The 20,009-nt window shown below is 56.3% G+C and overlaps 1 protein-coding gene across 1 annotated transcript; it reads right to left on the bottom strand.

Annotated features, from left to right (window-relative positions):
- Positions 1-20: 20 nt before the first annotated feature.
- On the bottom strand, positions 21-3,026 carry LOC121736780. The gene is made up of 4 exons (XM_042128163.1): positions 2,964-3,026; positions 828-1,910; positions 480-773; positions 21-242 (listed from the first exon to the last, which is right to left on the bottom strand). Exons 1-4 carry the CDS (start codon positions 3,024-3,026, stop codon positions 21-23), a joined length of 1,662 nt encoding a protein of 553 aa, XP_041984097.1.
- Between the last annotated feature and the right edge of the window lie 16,983 nt (positions 3,027-20,009).

The following is a 20,009-nucleotide window of genomic DNA, read 5'->3' as shown; positions in this document are numbered from 1 at the left end:
CCCGATCACCGCCCACGGGTCTAGGCGTCCGTCTCCATTCGGGCGGGAGCGAGCGGGGCCCGCGCGCCCCTTGGCCTCGACTTCTGTCGGGCTTTTTTGGTCGGCGCCTTGTCTTCTCCGGGGGCCGGCTTTTTGGCAGATGGACATCTGCCCAGCTCGTGCCCCCTTTCAACTCTGCCAGCGGCCTCGCACAGGGAGCAGTTCGGCTCCGCTGCCCCGCACTCCGCCGCCTTGTGCCCCGGCTTCCCGCACCGGAAACATGTCCCACTACGGTCCACCGGGCACTGGCACTTGGCAGCCACGTGGCCGGTGTCCTGGCAGCGGAAGCAGCGCGTTGGCCTCGCGGCCAGCAACGCCACCCTCGCCGACACCCAACCAATACGCAACCGCCCAGAGCTCGAGAGCTTCTTAGCGGCCGCGACTGGAAGGCGGACCCAACACGATCCGTCCCCCCGCGGCCCCTCTCTAATCGGCCCCACCCGGACATCGCCGGCCAGGCACTCCCCTTCAAGTGCGACCGCTTCCATGATTTCGGCGGCCGTCACAGAGTCGTCAAGGCCGGCGATGCGCATCTCCGCGCAAGCAGCTGGCCGCCCGACTTTCACTTCCTGAGGCAGGACGGTCCTCAGCCTCGCGGCAAAGGCGTCCGCCTTCTTCTCTGCACCCTCGCCGGCGATAGTGAGGAGGCGCCCTCCAGTTCGGGCCCGGCGGAAGCGGACTTGCGGAATATCGAACTCCGCGATGTTCACCGCCCGCCGGGCCGTCTCAAGCGCCTTGGCGTACGTCATACCCGCCTTCACGGCCGACTCTTCAATAGTGAGAGCGACGGCCGCAGTGGCGGGGACGCGGAGCCTCGGCTTCTTCTTCTTCTTCGGGGGGGCTGTAGATGGTGTAGCCGCCCCCTTCTTCTTCCCACCCTTCGGACCCACCGTGGTCCAAGGGGTCTCTGTACCAGGGGAGCTGATGGTCGCTCCCCCTTGTGCCGCCTCCTGAGCAGCCATTGACGGCCGCTTCTTCTTCTTTCGGCCCTTTTTGGCCTTGGGCGCCTCGGGCGCGGCAGGGGCCTCTTGTGGGGCCTCTGTGGCGACGGGCTGCCGCGTCTTCTTTTGGGCCGGTTTCCCCTTGGCTTTTGGCTTCGGGGTCCCCGGCGTCTTCTCCGGTATTGCCTCTACACTTTCGACGGTGGCCGGGGTAACACTCCGGGCTCTGTCCGCCGCAAGCGGAGGTCGCAGTCGAGGCTCTGGGAGGAGCCGACTCTCCAGTCCGGCCAGCCGAGCGTTCAGCATATTGCTGAAGGTCTCTACGTTAGAACGAGAGACCTCAGACAACAGCTGGCGCATGTCCTGCTCGGCCGGCTTCGACACTTTTTGACGCAGCGCCTCTAACTCCTTGCGCATAGACTCCACTTCTTGTTGGAGCCGCGCATTCTGAGCTTCAAGGGCTCGTATCTCTTCCGTCGCTCCGCGGTTCTTCATAGCGGCGACGGTAGTGCGTATGTCACTGACCGCCTCCTTCAGAAGACGTTGGAATGTCCCCTTCAGGTTGTTCGACTTCGCTGCGACCATGGAGATCGTTCCCAGCGAAGTCTCAACACATTGGGCCAGAGCGTGGATGGTCTGCTCTGGCCTGTCTTCTTCCATGGGGGCGGGGCTCGCGAGGAGCGAAGAGCGCGTCTCTCGCGCCGCCCTGGCCGCCTCGGCAACCTCTTCCTCCGCCTGGAGTCGAAGGGCCTCCTCCTTCTCTCTATTCAGGTCGGCCTGCGCCTTCGCCAGACCGACATATTGTCCAGTCGTTGGCGGGCGGCCGCGTCCTCTCTTGGCTTTTGGCACGGCCCCTTTGCTGAGGGGCGGTGTCACGTCGTCGTCAGAGCGCCTCTTACGGCGCGTCTTCTCCGAGAGTGCGGGCAAGCCCTCGGAGTCCAGCGATATGCCAGACATCTCACTGGAGTCCGAGAGCCAGTCCTCGCTGTCACATCCGGGATAGTCTCGTCCATGTTGGGAGACTCGACCACGAGGGGAGTCTCTACCAATGTCGTCTTTTCCGGTGCTTGGAGGCGGCATTTTCACGTCGCGTGTCAAGAGGACACGCGGCAGATCCTTGTCGCCTCTCAGCTTCTTCTTCTGCATCAACTTCAGCATCCGCTCAACGCCGTTGGGCTGCGGCTGACTGAAGTCGATGTCCTCGTCCGTTAGAAGCTCCGCCGCCGGCGCGGTAATGGGCGCCGGCTTCGGGCTGTCGCGCTTCTTCGCGCTGTCACTTCCTCCTCCTCCTAACGCCGCCAGAATGGCCCTCTGTCTCGCCGCTTTAGCGGCCTCCTCTTCCTTCTTCACCGCCTTAGCGGCCCCCTCGTCCTTCCTCGTAATAAGTGGCCCCTCCGTATACGAGGGCCGGCCACCGTCCGAAGACGGCGCATGGGATTCTCCGGCTCCTGAGGAGCCGGGACCCACCCGGAGAATACTTGGCTTATCACGACTGCTCATCTTAACTCACTCCGACACCCCGGGTCGCGGGCTCGTTCGTCACACAGCGAGCTCTGCCAGACATACAAAACAAACACGCACACAAACACACGCCATACCGGCGTTCAGCCACCCCTCCCGTGTCACCGTGAAAACGCTCACGATGGCACGGGGGAGGTGCCCAGGGACACGACGTGGACAGACCGGTATCGCCCCCAACCTAACCTAACCTTTTTTTTTTTTTAACGCAGTGAAATGCAGTAACGCATTCGACGCAGGGAATGGGGACTCCCCTGCGGATATGTGGGGCTCGCCGCGGCGAAGATGGTGAGTGCCGCGGCCCTACCCACTAAAACACTGCGATGTTCCTGTCTCCTGCAGCTGACGGATGCACGGGACCCGACGAGCATTACTCCGTAGGTCCGTCAGCGCAGCGCCTGTCTTGCGCAGGCCCCTCTTCTTGGTGGGGGTAATGGCCCCCTAAGCCGAACAGAGGCCCCAAACGGGGGGCTTGTTCAGGCCATCCTTCACCGGCGGTGTCGCGATGCGCAGGAACATGAGGCGCATCACGACCGTCTCGGGACTCGGTGCAATGGGCGGCGGCGTCCCCACACTGCCACCCCGAGTACCCCTGCTAAGGCGGGACGTTTCGGCCATTTTGGACGATCCGTCTACGCCTCGGCCGTCGTCTCCTATGAGGGTCGAGCGCCTCCCTCTCTCTGACTCGCTCGGCTTCCTCTTTAATGGAGATCACCTCCTCGGCAAATCTCTCTACGTCTCTCCAGTGGTGCTCGCTGCTCAGCATGGCTTGCACCAGTGCCGGCAGCGAGAGGTCGGGTCCGATGGCGGCCGTTAAGGCCGCTCTTTGTCTGGTCCATGAGGGACAGGCCAAGATGGTGTGATCGGCCGTGTCCCTGTCCGCGGTGCAGTGGTGGCACCGCGCTGACTCCTCTCTCCGGGCTATCTCACACAGGTACCGACCGAAGCAGCCATGCCCGGTCAGCACCTGTGTAAGGTGGAACGAGAGAGCACCGTGCTTGCGTTTCACCCAGTCCTTCAGAACCGGGCGAATGGCCTCCACTAGGTCTACGCTGACCCGTGGCTCCAGCAGGCGCTCCTCCCATAACTCCAGTGTCCTGTCCTTGGCTTGAGCCCTCCACCGACGTACGGCGTCCGGAAGGGGGTTGCTGCCCCCCGCGCGGACCTCTGCGCAACGCCAGTAGATGTCGGCGAGAGCTCTTGCGTCTATGTCCCACGGGACGCTGCCGGCGAGCAGGCAGGCCGCATCCTTCGATATGGTGCGGTATCCGCGCACCGCCCGCGTCGCCATTACCCTCTGCAGTCGCCCCAGGACGAGTCCGTTTGCGGGCAACAGATCTTCGGCCCAGATCGGCGCCCCATACATACACATGGAGCGTATCACCCCCATGTAGAGGCGCCGACACTCCAAGCTGGGGCCCCCGAGATTCGGGAGCAGAGTGGCTAAAGCCCCAGCAGACTTGGTGACCTTCTCGGACAGCCGGCGGAAATGCTCCTTAAAGGACCACCGGCTGTCAAGTACCAGACCGAGGTAGGTCATGGAAGACGCCACTTCGATCCTGGTTCCGCCAACCACGATAGCCAGACCGGGCGGAGGGGCGTTCCTCGGCCCATGGAAGATCAGGGCCTCGGATTTGTGAAGCGCCACCTTCAGACCCAGCGACTCAATACGCCGGACTGTTTGCGCCACCGCCGCCGTCGCGAGTATGACCGCTTCGCGCACTGTCTTGCCACGGCAGACGACAGCTGTATCGTCCGCATAGGCGACCTTCTCTGCGCCGGGGAGATCGGCGCCACGGAGGACATAGTCGAAGCCGATGTCCCACAGGGTCGGCCCAAGAGAAGAGCCCTGTGGGACACCGCAGTCGACCTCATGTTCTTCCCAGTTGCCGTCTTCCGTCGGGTATTGTACCGACCGCTCTGATAGGTAATTCCGGATCACCCTGCGCATGTACCTTGGCACGCCGTGGTACCTGAGCGCCTCGTTGATTGTAGCCCAGGGCAGGGTGTTAAAAGCGTTGCTGATGTCTAGTGACACAACCACCACCACCCCACCCCGGGAAACTACCTCCTCTGTGATCGCCCGGATTCGGGCTACCGCATCTATAGTCGATCGACGAGGTCTGAATCCGAACTGGGCGCTGCTGAGGTTCGGGCCGACGTTCTCAAGGTGGCGATTGAGACGCGCCACGATCACCCTCTCGAACGTCTTGCAGATCTCGTCGATCAACACTATTGGACGGTAGGCCGATGGTTGGTCCTCAGGCCGCCCGTGTTTTCTCAGCAGGACGAGTTTGCCGGTCTTCCAACGGCGGGGTACTCGACCCTGGACCAGACATCTGGTCAAAACGGTGAGTACCCGCTCCTCCATGTGCTTCACCGAGAGCACCCACACTCGTCCCGGAACGCCGTCAAGACCGGGGGCCCTGTTCTTCTGGCCCATCTTCTGAACGGCTGCTGCCAGCTCTCCCGCCGATACGGGCGGCACTTCTTCATCGTCATCGGACTCCGCAGTGGGTGGTGCCATGGGAGGTGGCGACCACTCGGCCCTAGATGGAAACAGGGCCGAAATGATGGTTCTGCGGAGCTCCGGTTGCAGAGTCTGGGTGAGTGGTGGGGCCGCCGGGCGAAGCTTCTGCCTCACCCATTTATATGGCTTGCCCCACGGGTCCTGGTCCAACGTATCCAGGAACTCTTCCCAGGCACGTTTCTTCGCTTCCTTGATGGCGTCCCTCAGTTCGCGACGTGCTGTACGGTACTGGTCATAGACGGACTCTTCTATCTGTTCCTCTCGAGTCCGTCGTCGGCGATACCTCTGGTAGCAGCGTCGGGCCGCAACACACTCCTGTCGAAGTCTGGTAAGCTCAGGGCACCACCAATAGCTCTGGCACCGAGGCTTAGCTGGTCCTACGCGGGGCATCGAGGCGTCGCAGATGTTGTGCGCCGCCTCATTGAGCCATTCAGCACACTCTTCCACATCCTCCGAAGGCAGAGGGGCCCATGACGCCACTATCGCCGCTTCCTCGAGCAGGTCTCGGTCCAATCCTTTCAGGGACCACCTCGGGCCGCCGCCAGATGGAGTTGGGCGGCCTTGCTCCACTGAGTGAGTACAGACGGCGAAGCTGATATACAGGTGGTCCGAGAGCGTCTCGGTATTACCTAAGACCTGCCAGTCACTGACTCGTCGGGCTATCGATGAACTGACCAGGGTCAGGTCGACGATCGACTCGCCTTGGCGGCGGACACACGTACTGACCGCGCCGCGATTCGCCACCACTAGACCGGTTGTGATCAGCCAGTCTTCTACCACGCGGCCTCTTGCATTCGTCGCCGGAGAACCCCATAGCGTGGACTTCGCATTGAAGTCCCCGGCGACGACTACAGGAGGCGATGACCCCTCGATGTATGCGGTGAGTCGAAGAAGCAAAGCTTCGAATTCCGCCAACGGTCTGTTGGGGGAGAAATATACCCCCACAACGGTAAGCGCCCTCAGACCGACCACGACAAATCCTTGGCCCCGAGTCGTGTTCCCCGAAGAAGGAGGCACGATATTGGAGCCGAGCACCACGGCGACAGACGAGTCGACGTCCCCAATCCAGTCGTCCCTAGCCAAGACCCGATATGGCTCAGCAACAACGGCGACATCCACCCTCCGCTCCAGTATCGCCTGAACCCACAAGTCCTGCGCCTGAGCGCAGTGATTCAGGTTACTCTGAAGGAAGCGTAGAGTAGCCGTTATTGGGCCTCCATCGGAACCTCTCTAGCACCAGAAGCCGCCGTAGCTGTTGTGGCGAGCTCCTTAGTCTCTTGGCTCTTTTTAGAGCCGCTTCTCTTTTTAGTGGGGGCAGACTTTGAGCACGGTTTGCTCCCCACAATGTGGTCCGCCGGCTTCCCCTTCGATGCACACAGAGCGCAGTGAGGCGGATTTCCACACGTTCCAGTCTGGTGTCCGGACTGTCCGCAGCGGAAACAGAGCTTGCTGAGATCAGTTTCCGAGGGGCATGTCGCTCTTGTGTGCCCCGTTTCGAGGCAGCGGTAACACCTCATGGTGCGCGCAGCCAGGAGAGTTACGCGCACCACTAACCACCCGACGTAAACTTTGGTGCCGGGAGCCGTCACCAGTTTTGCGGCTTCGACGGGGCACTTCACCCACGCCGTTCCGCGGCCACTCCGGTCCAGGCGGATCTCGCCGACCTTGACGTCCTCGACGCGGCAGTTGCCTGGACGAGCAATGGCTGCCGCGATCTCTGTCGGGGTGGCCGTGTCATCCATCCCCGAGACTCTCAACTCGGCGCACTTCTGCGGTCGGGAGATACGGACATCGTCCTCCCCGAGAATCTCTCTTAACTTCCCCGCGAGGGCGTCGGCCTTTTCCTGGCAAGCCGTACCCGAAACTTCGTATAAACGAGCCCCGGTCACGGCCTGCTTGAATTTAACCGCCGGAATTTCAAGTGCCGGGAGGTCTAGACGCTGTTTTGCCCTCTCGAGGACGTCTTTATAAGAGACGCCTCTCTTCTCCGCGTCCGGCATCAAAGTTATAACGACAGCCGCAGACTTCGGCGCGCGCAACTTCTGCTTCCTTCTATGCCTTTTCCTCTTTCCTTTCTTCTGCGACTTCTCCTCTTCTTTCTTATTCGTTACCTTCCCTGTCTTGACGACCCGTGTCCACTCAGAAGTGGAGGCGGGTTGTGGTGCCGCCGTTGTTGCAGCCGCATCGCGTCTCGCGGCTGCCGCTTCAACAGCGGCGGCAGTCGTCTTTTTCTTTTTCTTTGCCTTTTTCGGCGCTGGACCGGGATTCGTCGGAGGTGTAGTGACCTCAGTCACTTATTCTATTATTGTAGCAAAGTTTATTTTATTTTGTCAAAATTTATAGTTCCTAAATTTACATTTAAATAAGTTTTAGAAATAGGTTTTTACAAATTTTATCAAAATTGTATTTACAACATTAGATTATACATTTTACAAAAGTTATATTTACAAAAATAGTTTTTACATATTTACAAAAGTTGATTTTATATTTACACTTTTTTATACAACTGTACTTTATTAATTTAACGACTGACAACATCTAGTCATTTATCTATATTGTATACTATAACTACTATTAAACCTAAACTTGGTTACAACAAAATTATAGCTTATTTACAACTAGTATTATAAATTAAATAACTACTTACATAAACTAGAATAAGAATTGTAAAGTAGAATTCTAAGTTAAATAAATAATAACGGGCAGCGAACAAATTAGGCAAGTCGGCAATTACTCGCAATGTATGTTGCAGTGTACAGAAATTCGCACACTAGCTGTAACATTCCGTGGCGCGCGCGCGCGGAACCGGTTCGGCCGGGCGGCCGGCCCTCGCCCCGCCGGCCGGGCGCTCGCGCAGTAGTCTGATCGATGCTTTTACGCAGGACGCATGACTATCGCTGATTTGCTCCTTGCCCGCTTCGCGCTAAATACGTATTTTATTTTCGCCTATTCTCTCTCGCTTGGCTGTGTAGCTCCTTCTAGTAATAGAAAAAGGTGGACAGTACTTCTTACCTTCTTCATTGGTGACCATCCGAAGAACACGATGTCGCAGTCGGGTAGCGATAACGAGAACAAAGGCGAGCCATTTCAGTTAAATCGCGTTGGTGTGCGGGTACCGCCTTTCTACCCTTCAAAACCGAAGCTGTGGTTTGCGTCGTTGGAGAGCCAATTTGCTCTGGCTGGAGTTTCATCAGACGCTACGAAGTATCACTACGCCGTGTCACACCTCGAACCTCAGTACGTGGAGATCGTGGAGGACATCGTCGAGGGGCCAGCTTTACCTAACAAGTACGAGTTGTTGAAATCGGAGCTCGTGAAGAGGTTGTCTGCGTCACGTGAGAAGCAGGTCCAGCAGTTGCTGCACCACGAAGAGTTAGGGGACCGGAAGCCATCGCAGTTTCTTCGGCGGTTACGAGGCTTAGCTGGTTCGGAAGTACCTGATGACCTTCTCAGGACCCTTTGGGCCAGCCGTCTACCCAGCAGCGTGCAGCCGATAATCGCATCACAGGCCAAGATGAAGTTGGACGAGGTTGCCGAGCTTGCTGACCAGGTTCTGGATGCAGTATCCCCCAGCGTGCAGGTAGCAGCAGTTTCACCAGCCACCAGTGGATCTAGTGAGATTGCGATGTTGACGCGGCAAGTAGAAGCGCTAGCACAAAAAGTTGAGCGTATGTCGCGGTCACACTCTAGAACCGGACCTTCTTCAAAACGTCCGGGTCGTTCATCTTCGACGAGACGGTCGCAGTCGAGCTACAGACGACATCCAATGTGCTGGTTCCACTTCAAGTTCGCGGACAAGGCAAACAGGTGCGTGAAACCCTGTGACTATTCGGGAAATGCGGCAGGCAGTCGGTAATGGCGGCCGACGACTGCCCAAGTGCCGGTCGCCTGTTTGTAACGGATAAGCAGACTAAGCTACAATTTTTAGTGGACACTGGTAGCGATTTGTGTGTTTTTCCCCGTAAATTTTTAAAAGAATTTCGTGCCAAAACAAATTTTGAATTGTGTGCCGCTAACGGTTCAGTTATTAACACTTATGGTACTTACCACATTGTTTTAAATTTAGGGCTACGTCGTGACTTCCCTTGGAATTTTATTGTGGCCGATGTCACGAGGGCTATAATAGGCGTGGATTTCTTATCACACTACAACCTAATAGTAGATGTCCGAAATCAACGTCTCATAGACGGTAAGACTACGCTTGTTACGGCGGCTTCACTCGCATCTCGTAATGATAGCATTTCTTCCGTGAAGGTGGTATCTGGTAACTCTGTGTATCATGACATTCTTGCTCAATACCCAGAAATTACACGTCCACCCGGGATACATCGCACAACACACCACAACACCATTCACCACATCCGCACAACACCTGGGCCACCGGTTTCTTGCACACCACGCAGGCTTGCACCCGATAAACTTAAGATAGCAAAGTCTGAGTTTGAGTCGATGTTGCAGAGTGGTACCTGTCGACCTTCGGAATCAGCATGGGCTTCACCCCTTCACCTCGCGCCCAAGAAGGACAATGGGTGGCGTCCTTGTGGGGACTACCGCATGCTGAATGCCCGAACTATTCCCGACAGATACCCCATAAAACACATTCACGACTTTGCTCATTGTTTATCGGGCTGTACGGTCTTCTCCACCATCGACCTGGTTAAGGCTTATAACCAGATCCCCGTTCATCCCAACGATATCGCGAAAACCGCGATCACGACGCCGTTCGGACTTTACGAATTTCCATTTATGACATTTGGACTTCGTAACGCCGGACAGACGTTTCAGCGGTTTGTTGATGAGATGCTACGGGGTCTGGATTTTACATATGCCTACCTGGATGACTTCTTGGTCTTTTCCAGAGACGAGGAGACCCACAAAGACCATTTACGGCAGCTGTTCGAGAGGCTAAGGCAGTATGGTATGGTCGTCAACACGGCCAAGTGCGTTTTTGGTGTCTCGCAGGTAACTTTCTTGGGCTACCAAATTTCTAAGAGTGGTACAAAACCCATGCCAACGAAGGTCGAAGCCATCAAAAACTTCCCCATTCCGAAGACGGTAAGAGAACTCCGTAGGTTTCTTGGAATGGTGAACTTTTATCGCAGGTTCATCCCAGGCGCTGCTAAACAACAAGCTGCATTGAACGAGCTGCTCACAGGATCGGTGAAGGGTTCGCACCCGGTCAACATTAGTGGTAAGTCACTTGAGGCCTTTGAAGCCTGCAAAGGAGGTCTGTGTCAGGCCGCCTTGCTGGCTCATCCCGATTGTGAGGCGAAGTTAGCGCTTGTCACCGACGCATCGGACAGGGCCATTGGTTCGGTGTTACAGCAAAGGAGTGGTGACGGTGAGTTCTGGGAGCCTCTGGCATTTTTCTCTCGTGGGTTGAGTCCTTCTCAACGGAAGTACTCACCCTACGATCGAGAACTACTTGCTATCTACGAGAGCATTAAATATTTCAGGCACATGCTCGAGGCCCGGGACTTCACAGTCTACACCGATCACAAGCCTCTGACCTTCGCGTTTCACAATCGGAAGGAAAACTGCTCGCCAAGACAGTTCCGTCATTTGGATCTGATCGCGCAGTTTACCACCGATATTCGCTACATATCTGGTAAAGACAATGTGGTAGCTGACACTCTTTCGCGAGTTGAGGAGATTGCCCAGCCGATTGATCTTGAACAGCTGGCCGCTGCTCAACTGTCCGATCCAGAGCTGAAACAACTCGCGGAAGGCACGACGTCGCTACGCATCGAAAAAATCCAATTTCAAGGTGCGAAGACGGAACTGTTTTGCGACGTCAGTACGGGCGTCAGGAGGCCTTATGTACCCAGGGTGCTGCGCAAAAGGGTGTTCGAAAGTCTGCATAGTCTTAGTCACCCTGGTGCCAGTGCTACTGTTAAGCTAGTTTCTGAGCGATACGTATGGCCCGGAGTTAGACGGGACTGTAGGAACTGGACACGGGCATGCTTAGCATGTCAGAAGTCTAAGATTACTCGCCATACCAGCGCTCCACTTGGCAACTTCCACCTTCCACCGTCCCGTTTCAAATTTGTACACATCGACCTGGTAGGTCCTTTGCCTCCATCCCAGGGCTACAGATATTGCCTCACCGCCATCGACCGTTTCACGCGTTGGCCTGAGGCAATACCATTAGAAGAGATGACGGCTGAGGCCGTAGCAAGAGCCCTCGTGAGTGGGTGGATTTCTAGGTTTGGTTGTCCTGCTGACATCGTGACAGATCGTGGCAGGCAGTTTGAGTCGGCGCTGTTCCGAAATCTTTCTCGGATCGCTGGATTCACGCATCACCGAACCACTTCGTATCACCCAGCTAGTAATGGTCTCGTCGAAAGATTTCATAGACAGCTAAAAGCTGCCTTAGTCTGTCACGGTGACAGCAACTGGGTGGAGTCACTTCCTCTTGTGCTGCTTGGCGTTCGCAGCTCATTTAAGGAAGACCTGCAGACCACTTCAGCTGAACTGGTGTATGGCGAACCTTTGCGTCTACCTGGTGAATTTTTCGATTCAGAGCCTGACTGTCCTCTAGACTTGACTGAGTTCACGTCAAGACTACGAGGCATAGTCCAGAGCCTGAAGCCTTCACCTGGGTCTCGTCACCACGGGAAACGTCTGACATTCGTTTTCAAGGAGTTAGCCACTTGCACTCACGTATTCTTGCGTGATTGTACTGTTGGTGGCGCCTTAAAACCCGCTTATTCTGGACCTCACGAGGTTCTGCAACGTGACGACAAAGTTTTCACTATACTGGTAAATGGCAAGAAAGTCACGGTATCGATAGACCGGGTCAAACCGGCCTACATACTTAGTGACCCAGACACCACGCCACACACACATACACCACAAACACAACAGCCCAAAAGTCAGAAAAATACACACGTGACACTACCGGAGAATCAGAGTCCACCGGATCGCGAAAGAGTTGCCTATAGAACGAGATCCGGACGTACCGTTAGATTTCCCGATTATTATCGCCCTTGACGGTCTCAAGGGGGGGCTGGTGTAGTGACCTCAGTCACTTATTCTATTATTGTAGCAAAGTTTATTTTATTTTGTCAAAATTTATAGTTCCTAAATTTACATTTAAATAAGTTTTAGAAATAGGTTTTTACAAATTTTATCAAAATTGTATTTACAACATTAGATTATACATTTTACAAAAGTTATATTTACAAAAATAGTTTTTACATATTTACAAAAGTTGATTTTATATTTACACTTTTTTATACAACTGTACTTTATTAATTTAACGACTGACAACATCTAGTCATTTATCTATATTGTATACTATAACTACTATTAAACCTAAACTTGGTTACAACAAAATTATAGCTTATTTACAACTAGTATTATAAATTAAATAACTACTTACATAAACTAGAATAAGAATTGTAAAGTAGAATTCTAAGTTAAATAAATAATAACGGGCAGCGAACAAATTAGGCAAGTCGGCAATTACTCGCAATGTATGTTGCAGTGTACAGAAATTCGCACACTAGCTGTAACATTCCGTGGCGCGCGCGCGCGGAACCGGTTCGGCCGGGCGGCCGGCCCTCGCCCCGCCGGCCGGGCGCTCGCGCAGTAGTCTGATCGATGCTTTTACGCAGGACGCATGACTATCGCTGATTTGCTCCTTGCCCGCTTCGCGCTAAATACGTATTTTATTTTCGCCTATTCTCTCTCGCTTGGCTGTGTAGCTCCTTCTAGTAATAGAAAAAGGTGGACAGTACTTCTTACCTTCTTCAGAGGCATTAAGGTGGAAACTGTTGGCTCCGGCGAAGGCGTCCTCTTCTCAATTGGAGGCGGTCCCTCAAGTGTGATGGCAGGGCCTGCCTTGTCCTTCCTCTTGTTGTCCGCGGCCAAAGGCGGACGCAGGCGCGGCTCCGGTAAGAGTCGGGCCTCTAAGCCCTCCAGTCGCGCATCCATTCGGGCGCTGGTTACAGAGACCGCCTCGCGCACGGCCCGCTGCAGCAACTCCTCTATATTAAGCTCCTGATTGATGGGAGCAGGTTGTGGAGGGGCGTCAGCCAGTCTGCGCTTGACAGTCTCCAGTTCCTTTTTCACTTCCTCTAGCTCTCTGGAGAGGCGCGCATTAGCCATCTCCAGAGCTCTTGTTTCGGTGGACGCCGAGTGATTAAGGAGGGCCACACACGCCTCCTGTATGGCACTTGTTGCCTGCTTAAGGGCCGCCACTGATGTCCCCTTCAAATTCTTAGATTTTTTGGCCACGTCGCTGATGACCTCTAGGCTGGTGGTAATCACCGACCCAAGTCTCGCCGTCGTGACCTCCTCCTTCTCTGCCATGGTGACGTCCAAGTTGAAAGAGGATTCTGACATCCGGTCCACCAGAACCCGTGGAACCAGTGGAATCCTCTTAGCCGATTCCAAGATTTGGCGCTCGGCCTCGACCTCCAGGGCCCGCTGTTCTACGTCCAGAAAATCCTGTTTGGCCTTGGCCAGGCCAGCGTATTCACCAGTCGTGGGGGGCCTGCCCCTCCCACGTTTAGAAGAAGATCGGTTTTTCGCCGCTCCCTTGTCCTTCTCAGGGCTGTCCTCGCCACCACGCCTCTTGCGCAGGAAACGAGCCCTTTTCGAGTCGTCACTGTCCTTGTCCAATGAAGCGGCGGTCTCATCGCCACTCATGTCATCGGTCCCACTGCCTGGACCTGGATGCCTCCGGAAGAACCCAGTTGCAGAGCCAGTAGAAACGGGCGTAGTCGCCCGCGAGCCTTCTCCTTCACTTGCCGTCAACATAACCATCACGTCGTGCCTATCTGATGCCGTTTTCTTGCTTAAGTCGTCGTTTGATCCGCTCCTCACCTTCTCCATAGCATGTTTAGGGCCCCCAGTATACCTGGCCCGATCCCCCGCCGAAGCGGGAGTGTGGGATTCTCCGTTGCCGGTACCCACCCTGGGAGTATTTTTTGCATGCTGACTTTCCATTGTTGTTTCCCCATTTAAGGCTGGGTCGACCTTGTGCCCTCATGACCGAACCTCTCCGAGTGGCCACGCAGCCCATCGCCGGGCACAAAAACTTAGGCTTCGGGGCCCACAGGCCCATCCGTCACTCAATCACACACACATATACACACAGTATCATACGCTGATGTATAGAAGAGGTTAAACAAAAAATGAAAGACAGTGTAGAAAGATGGTGAAGAGATAGACAAAAATAAAACAAAACAGAAAAAAGAGAAGAGTATACTATAAAAAGAGAAGAAAGATAGAAGATAGACCGGCGTTCAGCCATCCTGAGTGCCTCGCCCCGTGTAAAGGGCGGGGCGGCGCACCCAGGCGCCCAGGGACACCAACGAGGAGGAACCGGTATCGCCCCCAACCTAACCTAACCTTTTTTTTTTTTTTTTTTTTTTTTTTGACGCAGTGAAATGCAGTGACGCATTCGACGCAGGGGATGGGGGCTCCCCTGCGGATATGTGGGGCTCGCCGCGGCGAAGATGGTGGTGCCGCGGCCCTACCCACTAAAACACTGCGATGTTCCCTCGACACGCTAAACCGAGTGCGACCGGTAACTGCAACATGGCTTCCGGGACTCAGTCGGCGACACCTGCTGTACGGCGCAGGCCCTTACATTGGGGGGGCTTTGAGACCCCTCAGGCCGAACAGAGGCCCCACATGGGGGGCTTGCATGGGCCGTTCCTCTGCTTTTGTCGCGATGCGCGGGAACATGTTGCGCATCGCGACCCACTCGGGGACTCCATGTAACGGGCGGCGGTATCCCCATACCACCGCCCGAGTCCCCAGACTAAGGCGGGATGTCGTGGCCATTACGAGCGACACGTCTCCGCCTCGGCCTTCTTCCTGGGAGTTCGAGCGCCGCCTGCTCTCTCACGCGCTCGGCCTCCTCCTTCGTCGAGATGACGTTGTGCGCGTATGTCTCGACGGCTTTCCACTCTTCTTCGCTCCTCACCATGGCCCTGATGAGCGCTGGGAGCGTTATGTCCTCGCCGATGTTGGATGAGAGTTCCGCTCGTTGTTCCGACCAAGCGGGACACGCCGTGAGTGTGTGATCGGCCGTGTCCCGGTCCGCACCGCAGTGATGACATTCTGCGGTCGGTTCGCTTCCAGTAATCTCGCACAGATACCGACCGAAGCAGCCATGCCCGGTCAGCATCTGTGTGAGTCGGAAGGTCAGCGCTCCATGCCTGCGCTTTATCCACTCCCTGAATAAGGGGCGTATCGCCTCTATAAGGTTAATGCTCACAGTAGGCTCCTCTAGCCGCTGCGCCCACGTCTCCAGTGCCGTCTCCTCTGCTGAGCTCCTCCACCGACGTACGGCGTCCGGTAAAGGGTTGCTTCCCTCCGCGCGGACCGCTGCGCAACGCCAAAATACGTCGGCAAGTGCTTGAGCATCGAGGTCCCAGGGTGTGCTACCCGCGAGCAGGCATGCCGCATCCTTGGATATGGTGCGGTAGCCACGCACTGCCCGGGTCGCCATCACCCTTTGTATCCGTCCGAGTACGAGCCGATTCTGGGGCGAGAGATGGTAAGCCCAGATCGGCGAGCCGTACATGACCATCGATCGGATGATACCCATGTACAGCCGCCGGCAGCCGATGCTCGGCCCCCCGAGATTCGGGAGGAGCGACGCGAGGGCTCCAGCTGCCCTGGAGACCTTTTCGGACAGCCGGCGGAAGTGTTCAACGAAGGACCACCTTTCATCCAGAACGATGCCCAGGTATGTCATGGTCGGACCGACATTTATCCTGGTTCCACTTACTACCACGGCCATGTCCGGCGGCGGTGGGTTCCTCGGCCCGTGGAAGAATAGGGCCTCGGATTTCTCCAACGCGACATTTAGGCCCAGCGCGCGTATCCGGCGAACCACTTGAGCGACGGAAGCAGTCGCCAGGATAACTGCTTCGCGGTAGGTCCTGGCACGACAGACGACTTCTGTGTCGTCCGCGTAGCAGATGACCTCTGCACCGCGAAGCATTACGCCGCGGAGTACTGGGTCAAACCCGATGTTCCACAGTGACGGCCCTGCCGCCGATCCCTGTGGAACGCCACAGTCAACTTCTTCTATGTCCCATCCGTTCTGTGTAGGGAACTGCACGGAGCGTTCCGAGAGATAGCTACCGAGGGTGCATCGCATGTATCTCGGAACGCCGTGGTGTCTGAGTCCGTCCTTTATGACTTCCCAGGGCAGGGAGTTGAAGGCGTTTGATATGTCCAGCGACACTGCCAACACTACCCCACCCCGGGAGACCTCTTCCTCTACAATATCCCTAAGTCGCGCTACCGCCCCGATCGTTGAGCGGCCTGAGCGAAATCCGAATTGGTTCGGGCTCAGGTCCGGGCCGACGCTCTCAAGGTGTTTGACGAGTCGCGCCACAATCACCCGCTCGAGAATCTTCGTGATCTCGTCTAGCAGCACGATCGGACGGTATGCGGATGGGCTGTCCTCCGGGCGTCCGGCCTTTCTGAGAAGTACCAGCTTGCCAGTCTTCCATCGTCGCGGAACTCTACCCTGGACTAAACAGTTAGTCAATATGGTGAGTATCCGCGACTCCATCGCTTTCATCGACAAGAGCAGGACACGCCCGGGGACTCCGTCTAGTCCAGGCGCCGTATTCTTTAACCCCATCTTATGGACTGCCGCCGCCAATTCCGCAGATGTTACTGGCGGTATTTCCTCTTCAACCTCCAGTATCTCTTCCGATTGAGCCGCCATCGGTGGGCTCCATTCGACCCCGGATGGGAATAGGGTCGAGACCACTCTGTTGAGCAGTTCCGGTTCGAGACACTGGGTGACTGGCGGGGCAGCCGGACGGAGTTTCTGCCGTACCCATTTGTAGGGCTTACCCCAGGGATCCTCGTCAAGAGCCCGCAACCATTCCTGCCATGATGCGGCCTTCGCCTCTGTGATGCCCTTGCGGAGGGCTTGGCGCGCTGCGCGGTAGGCATTGTAAAGAGCCTCCTCCTCTTCCGGAGCCCTATTTCGCCTCCTTCGGTAGTGTGTGTAGCGGCGGCGAGCCGCAATGCTTTCCCGTCTCAGTTGGTCGATCTCGGGGCACCACCAATAAGTCTGGCGTCGGGGCTTGCGTTTCCCGACGCGTGGCATAGAGGCGTCGCAGATGTTGCGCAACGCCTCGTTCAGCCACTCCGCACACTCCTCTACATCGTTGGAGGGAAGTTGAGCCCACGACGAAACGATTGCGGCCTCCTCTAGTAACTCTCTGTTGAGCTTACTCAGACACCATCTCGGGCCGCCGCCCGGTGACATTGCGCGGCCCAGTTCCGAAATGTGTGCGGATACATCAAAACGGATGTACCGATGGTCCGAGATGGTCTCTTCTTCGGCATCAACTCTCCAGTTGGCGATTCGACCCGTGAATCCCGGACTCGCCAACGTTAGGTCCACGATTGATTCGCCCTGCTGTCTGACACAGGTGCTCACGGCCCCTCTATTGGCCACCACCAATCCTGTGGACACCAGCCAATTGGCCATCACTCTGCCTCTTGCATTCGTCGCCGGGGATCCCCAGAGCGAAGACTTCGCGTTGAAGTCTCCGGCGACGACTACAGGTCCAGAAGCTCCGCCTACGATGGGAGTTAGTCGTCCCAGAAATGCCTCAAATTCGGCAAGAGGCCTGTTGGGGGAGAAGTAAACCCCCACCGCAGTGAGAGCCCCCATGCTGGCGACGACAAATCCTAGGCCTCTGGTCGTCCTCCTCGATGTTGGAGGCATAATTCCGGGGCCAAACACTAATGCGACTGAAGAGTCCGCGCTTCCCACCCAGTCATTTCTGGGGAGTATGCGATACGGCTCCGACACGAACGCAAGGTCAATCGACCACTGCGCCATATTCTGAATCATCAGATCTTGCGCCTGGGCGCAGTGATTCAGATTGCCTTGCAGGAAGCGATGGGTAGCCGTTATTGCTCCTCCATTTGAGCCACACCAGGTTCAGAAGCCACCGTAGGTGTTGTGGTGAGCTTCTGGGTTGCCTTGCTCTTTTTGGAGCGTTTCTTCTTTGGGGCCTCCTTGCCGCAGGCTCGGCTGCCGACACTGTGGTCCGCCGGTTTTCCACTTGCTGCGCATAGTGCACAATGTTGTGCGTTTTCGCACTGTGCAGCTACGTGATCCGGCCGGCCGCAGCGGAAGCAGAGCCCGCTTCGGTCAGCCTCATTTGGGCATGTCGCTCGTGTGTGCCCGGTCGCGTGGCATTTGTAGCAGCGCATAGGCCGCGATGTTAGAAGCACTACGCGTACTACGGTCCACCCCACGTACACCCTTGTATTGGGTGCTGTCACCTTTTTGGCCGCTTCGACCGGGCATTTCACCCATGCCATTCCGCGCCCTCTTCGATCCCGCCTTATTTCTCCTACCTTTACATCGGCAGCAGTACAGCAACCCGCCAGAGCTATGGCTTGCGCTATTTCCGTTGCGTTGGCGGAGTCGTCGAGCCCATGTATGCGCAACTCTGCGCATTTTTGAGGTCGTGAAATGCGGACCTCATCACTCTCTATGACCTCTCTCAACTTTTCCGCTAACCTGTCCGCCCTCTCTTTGCAGTCCGCTCCCGAGATCTCGTATAAACGGGCCCCGGTCACGGCCTGCTTAAACCTCATTAGAGGAACATCCAGCACCCTAAGATCCAGCCGTTGCTTAACCTTTTCGAGGACGTCTTTATACGAGACGCCTCGTTTTTCAGCTTCGGGTTGCAACGTCAGGACCACTGCTGCCGATTTGGGGACGCGCAGTTTGTCCTCTATCTTTTTCTTCTTTTTTCTGGACACTTTCTTCCTATCTCCTCCTTCTTTTAGTGCCCTTCCCTTCTTTCTGACAACCTCTGTCCACTCCTGTTCTGATGGTCTCGATGCTGCCGATGTTGAGGCGGCATCGCGTCTAGCGGCAGCCGCTTCTTCCGCGGCAGCAGACTTCTTTTTTCCCTTCTTCTTTTTCAGGGCCGGACCCGGGTTGAGCGGAGGCGACAGAGTCGACACCGCGGGCTCCGACACCGCTGCCTTCTTCTGGGTTTTTGACGCATAAGTTGGTGGTGCGTCTTGGACCTGTTCCTGTCTCTTGTCCGAGGCAAGGGGCGGCCGGATTCGCGGCTGCGGTAACAGTCGCGCCTCTAAGCCCTCGAGCCGCGCATCCATGCGAGCGCTCGATACGGCGATCGCTTCTCGCACTGCCTTTGCCAGCATCTCTTCCAGTGCCGGTGTTGCGGGGGCAGACTGAGGCCGCACATTCGTTAGCTCGCGTTTGAGTGTCGCGAGCTCCGACCTCAGTTCCGCAAGGTCTCTGGAGAGGCGTTTGTTTGCCGCTTCCAGGGCCTGCGTCTCCTCTGTTTTAGAGTGCCGCAGCAATGCCGCAGTCGCCTCTTGTATCGCCTTCGTCGCATCTTTCAGGTGCTTGACAAAGGGGCCACTTAGGTTTTTGGACTTCGAGGCCACCATGCTGATGACCTCTAGGCTCTTGGTAATGGTCGAGCCTAATTTGGCCGAAGTCACCTCCTCCTCTTCTGCGTCCGACATTGTAACGTCCGAGTATCTGGAAGCTTCCGACAGCCGGTGGGACCGTTGCTGTGGAAGCTCCTTTGCCACATCCGAGATCTGGCGTTCCGCCTCAGCCTGCTGAGCCCTGCGCTCTTCCAGTCGCTCAGCAGCAGCCTTCTCCATTTTGGTTTGGTGCAAACCAACGTATTGGCCGGTGGTAGGCGGCCTACCCCTGCCCCGCTTGGTGCTCCGCGAGGCAGTTGTGCCTTTGCCTTTATCCGAGTCATTGTCCACTTCGCTTCCGCGCCTTTTGCGGAAGTGACGTCTCGTCTTTTCTCTCTCATTATCCAGTACTTGAGAGGCGGTTGTCTCGTGACCGCTCTCGCCATCGTCGGAAGTTCCTTCGGAGCCAAAGAACTTACTGCTCCTAGTAGACCCGGGCGTCGCCGCCCGTGAGCCTCCTTCCGCGTCCTCGAATCGTTCCAGGTGTACGATCGGAACCTTCA

Source organism: Aricia agestis, chromosome 19, assembly GCF_905147365.1.
Source record: "Aricia agestis chromosome 19, ilAriAges1.1, whole genome shotgun sequence".
Taxonomy (NCBI): Eukaryota; Metazoa; Arthropoda; class Insecta; order Lepidoptera; family Lycaenidae; genus Aricia; species Aricia agestis.
The sequence above is the reverse complement of the archived record's forward strand: the minus strand, read 5'-3'. Positions and strand labels throughout refer to the sequence as shown.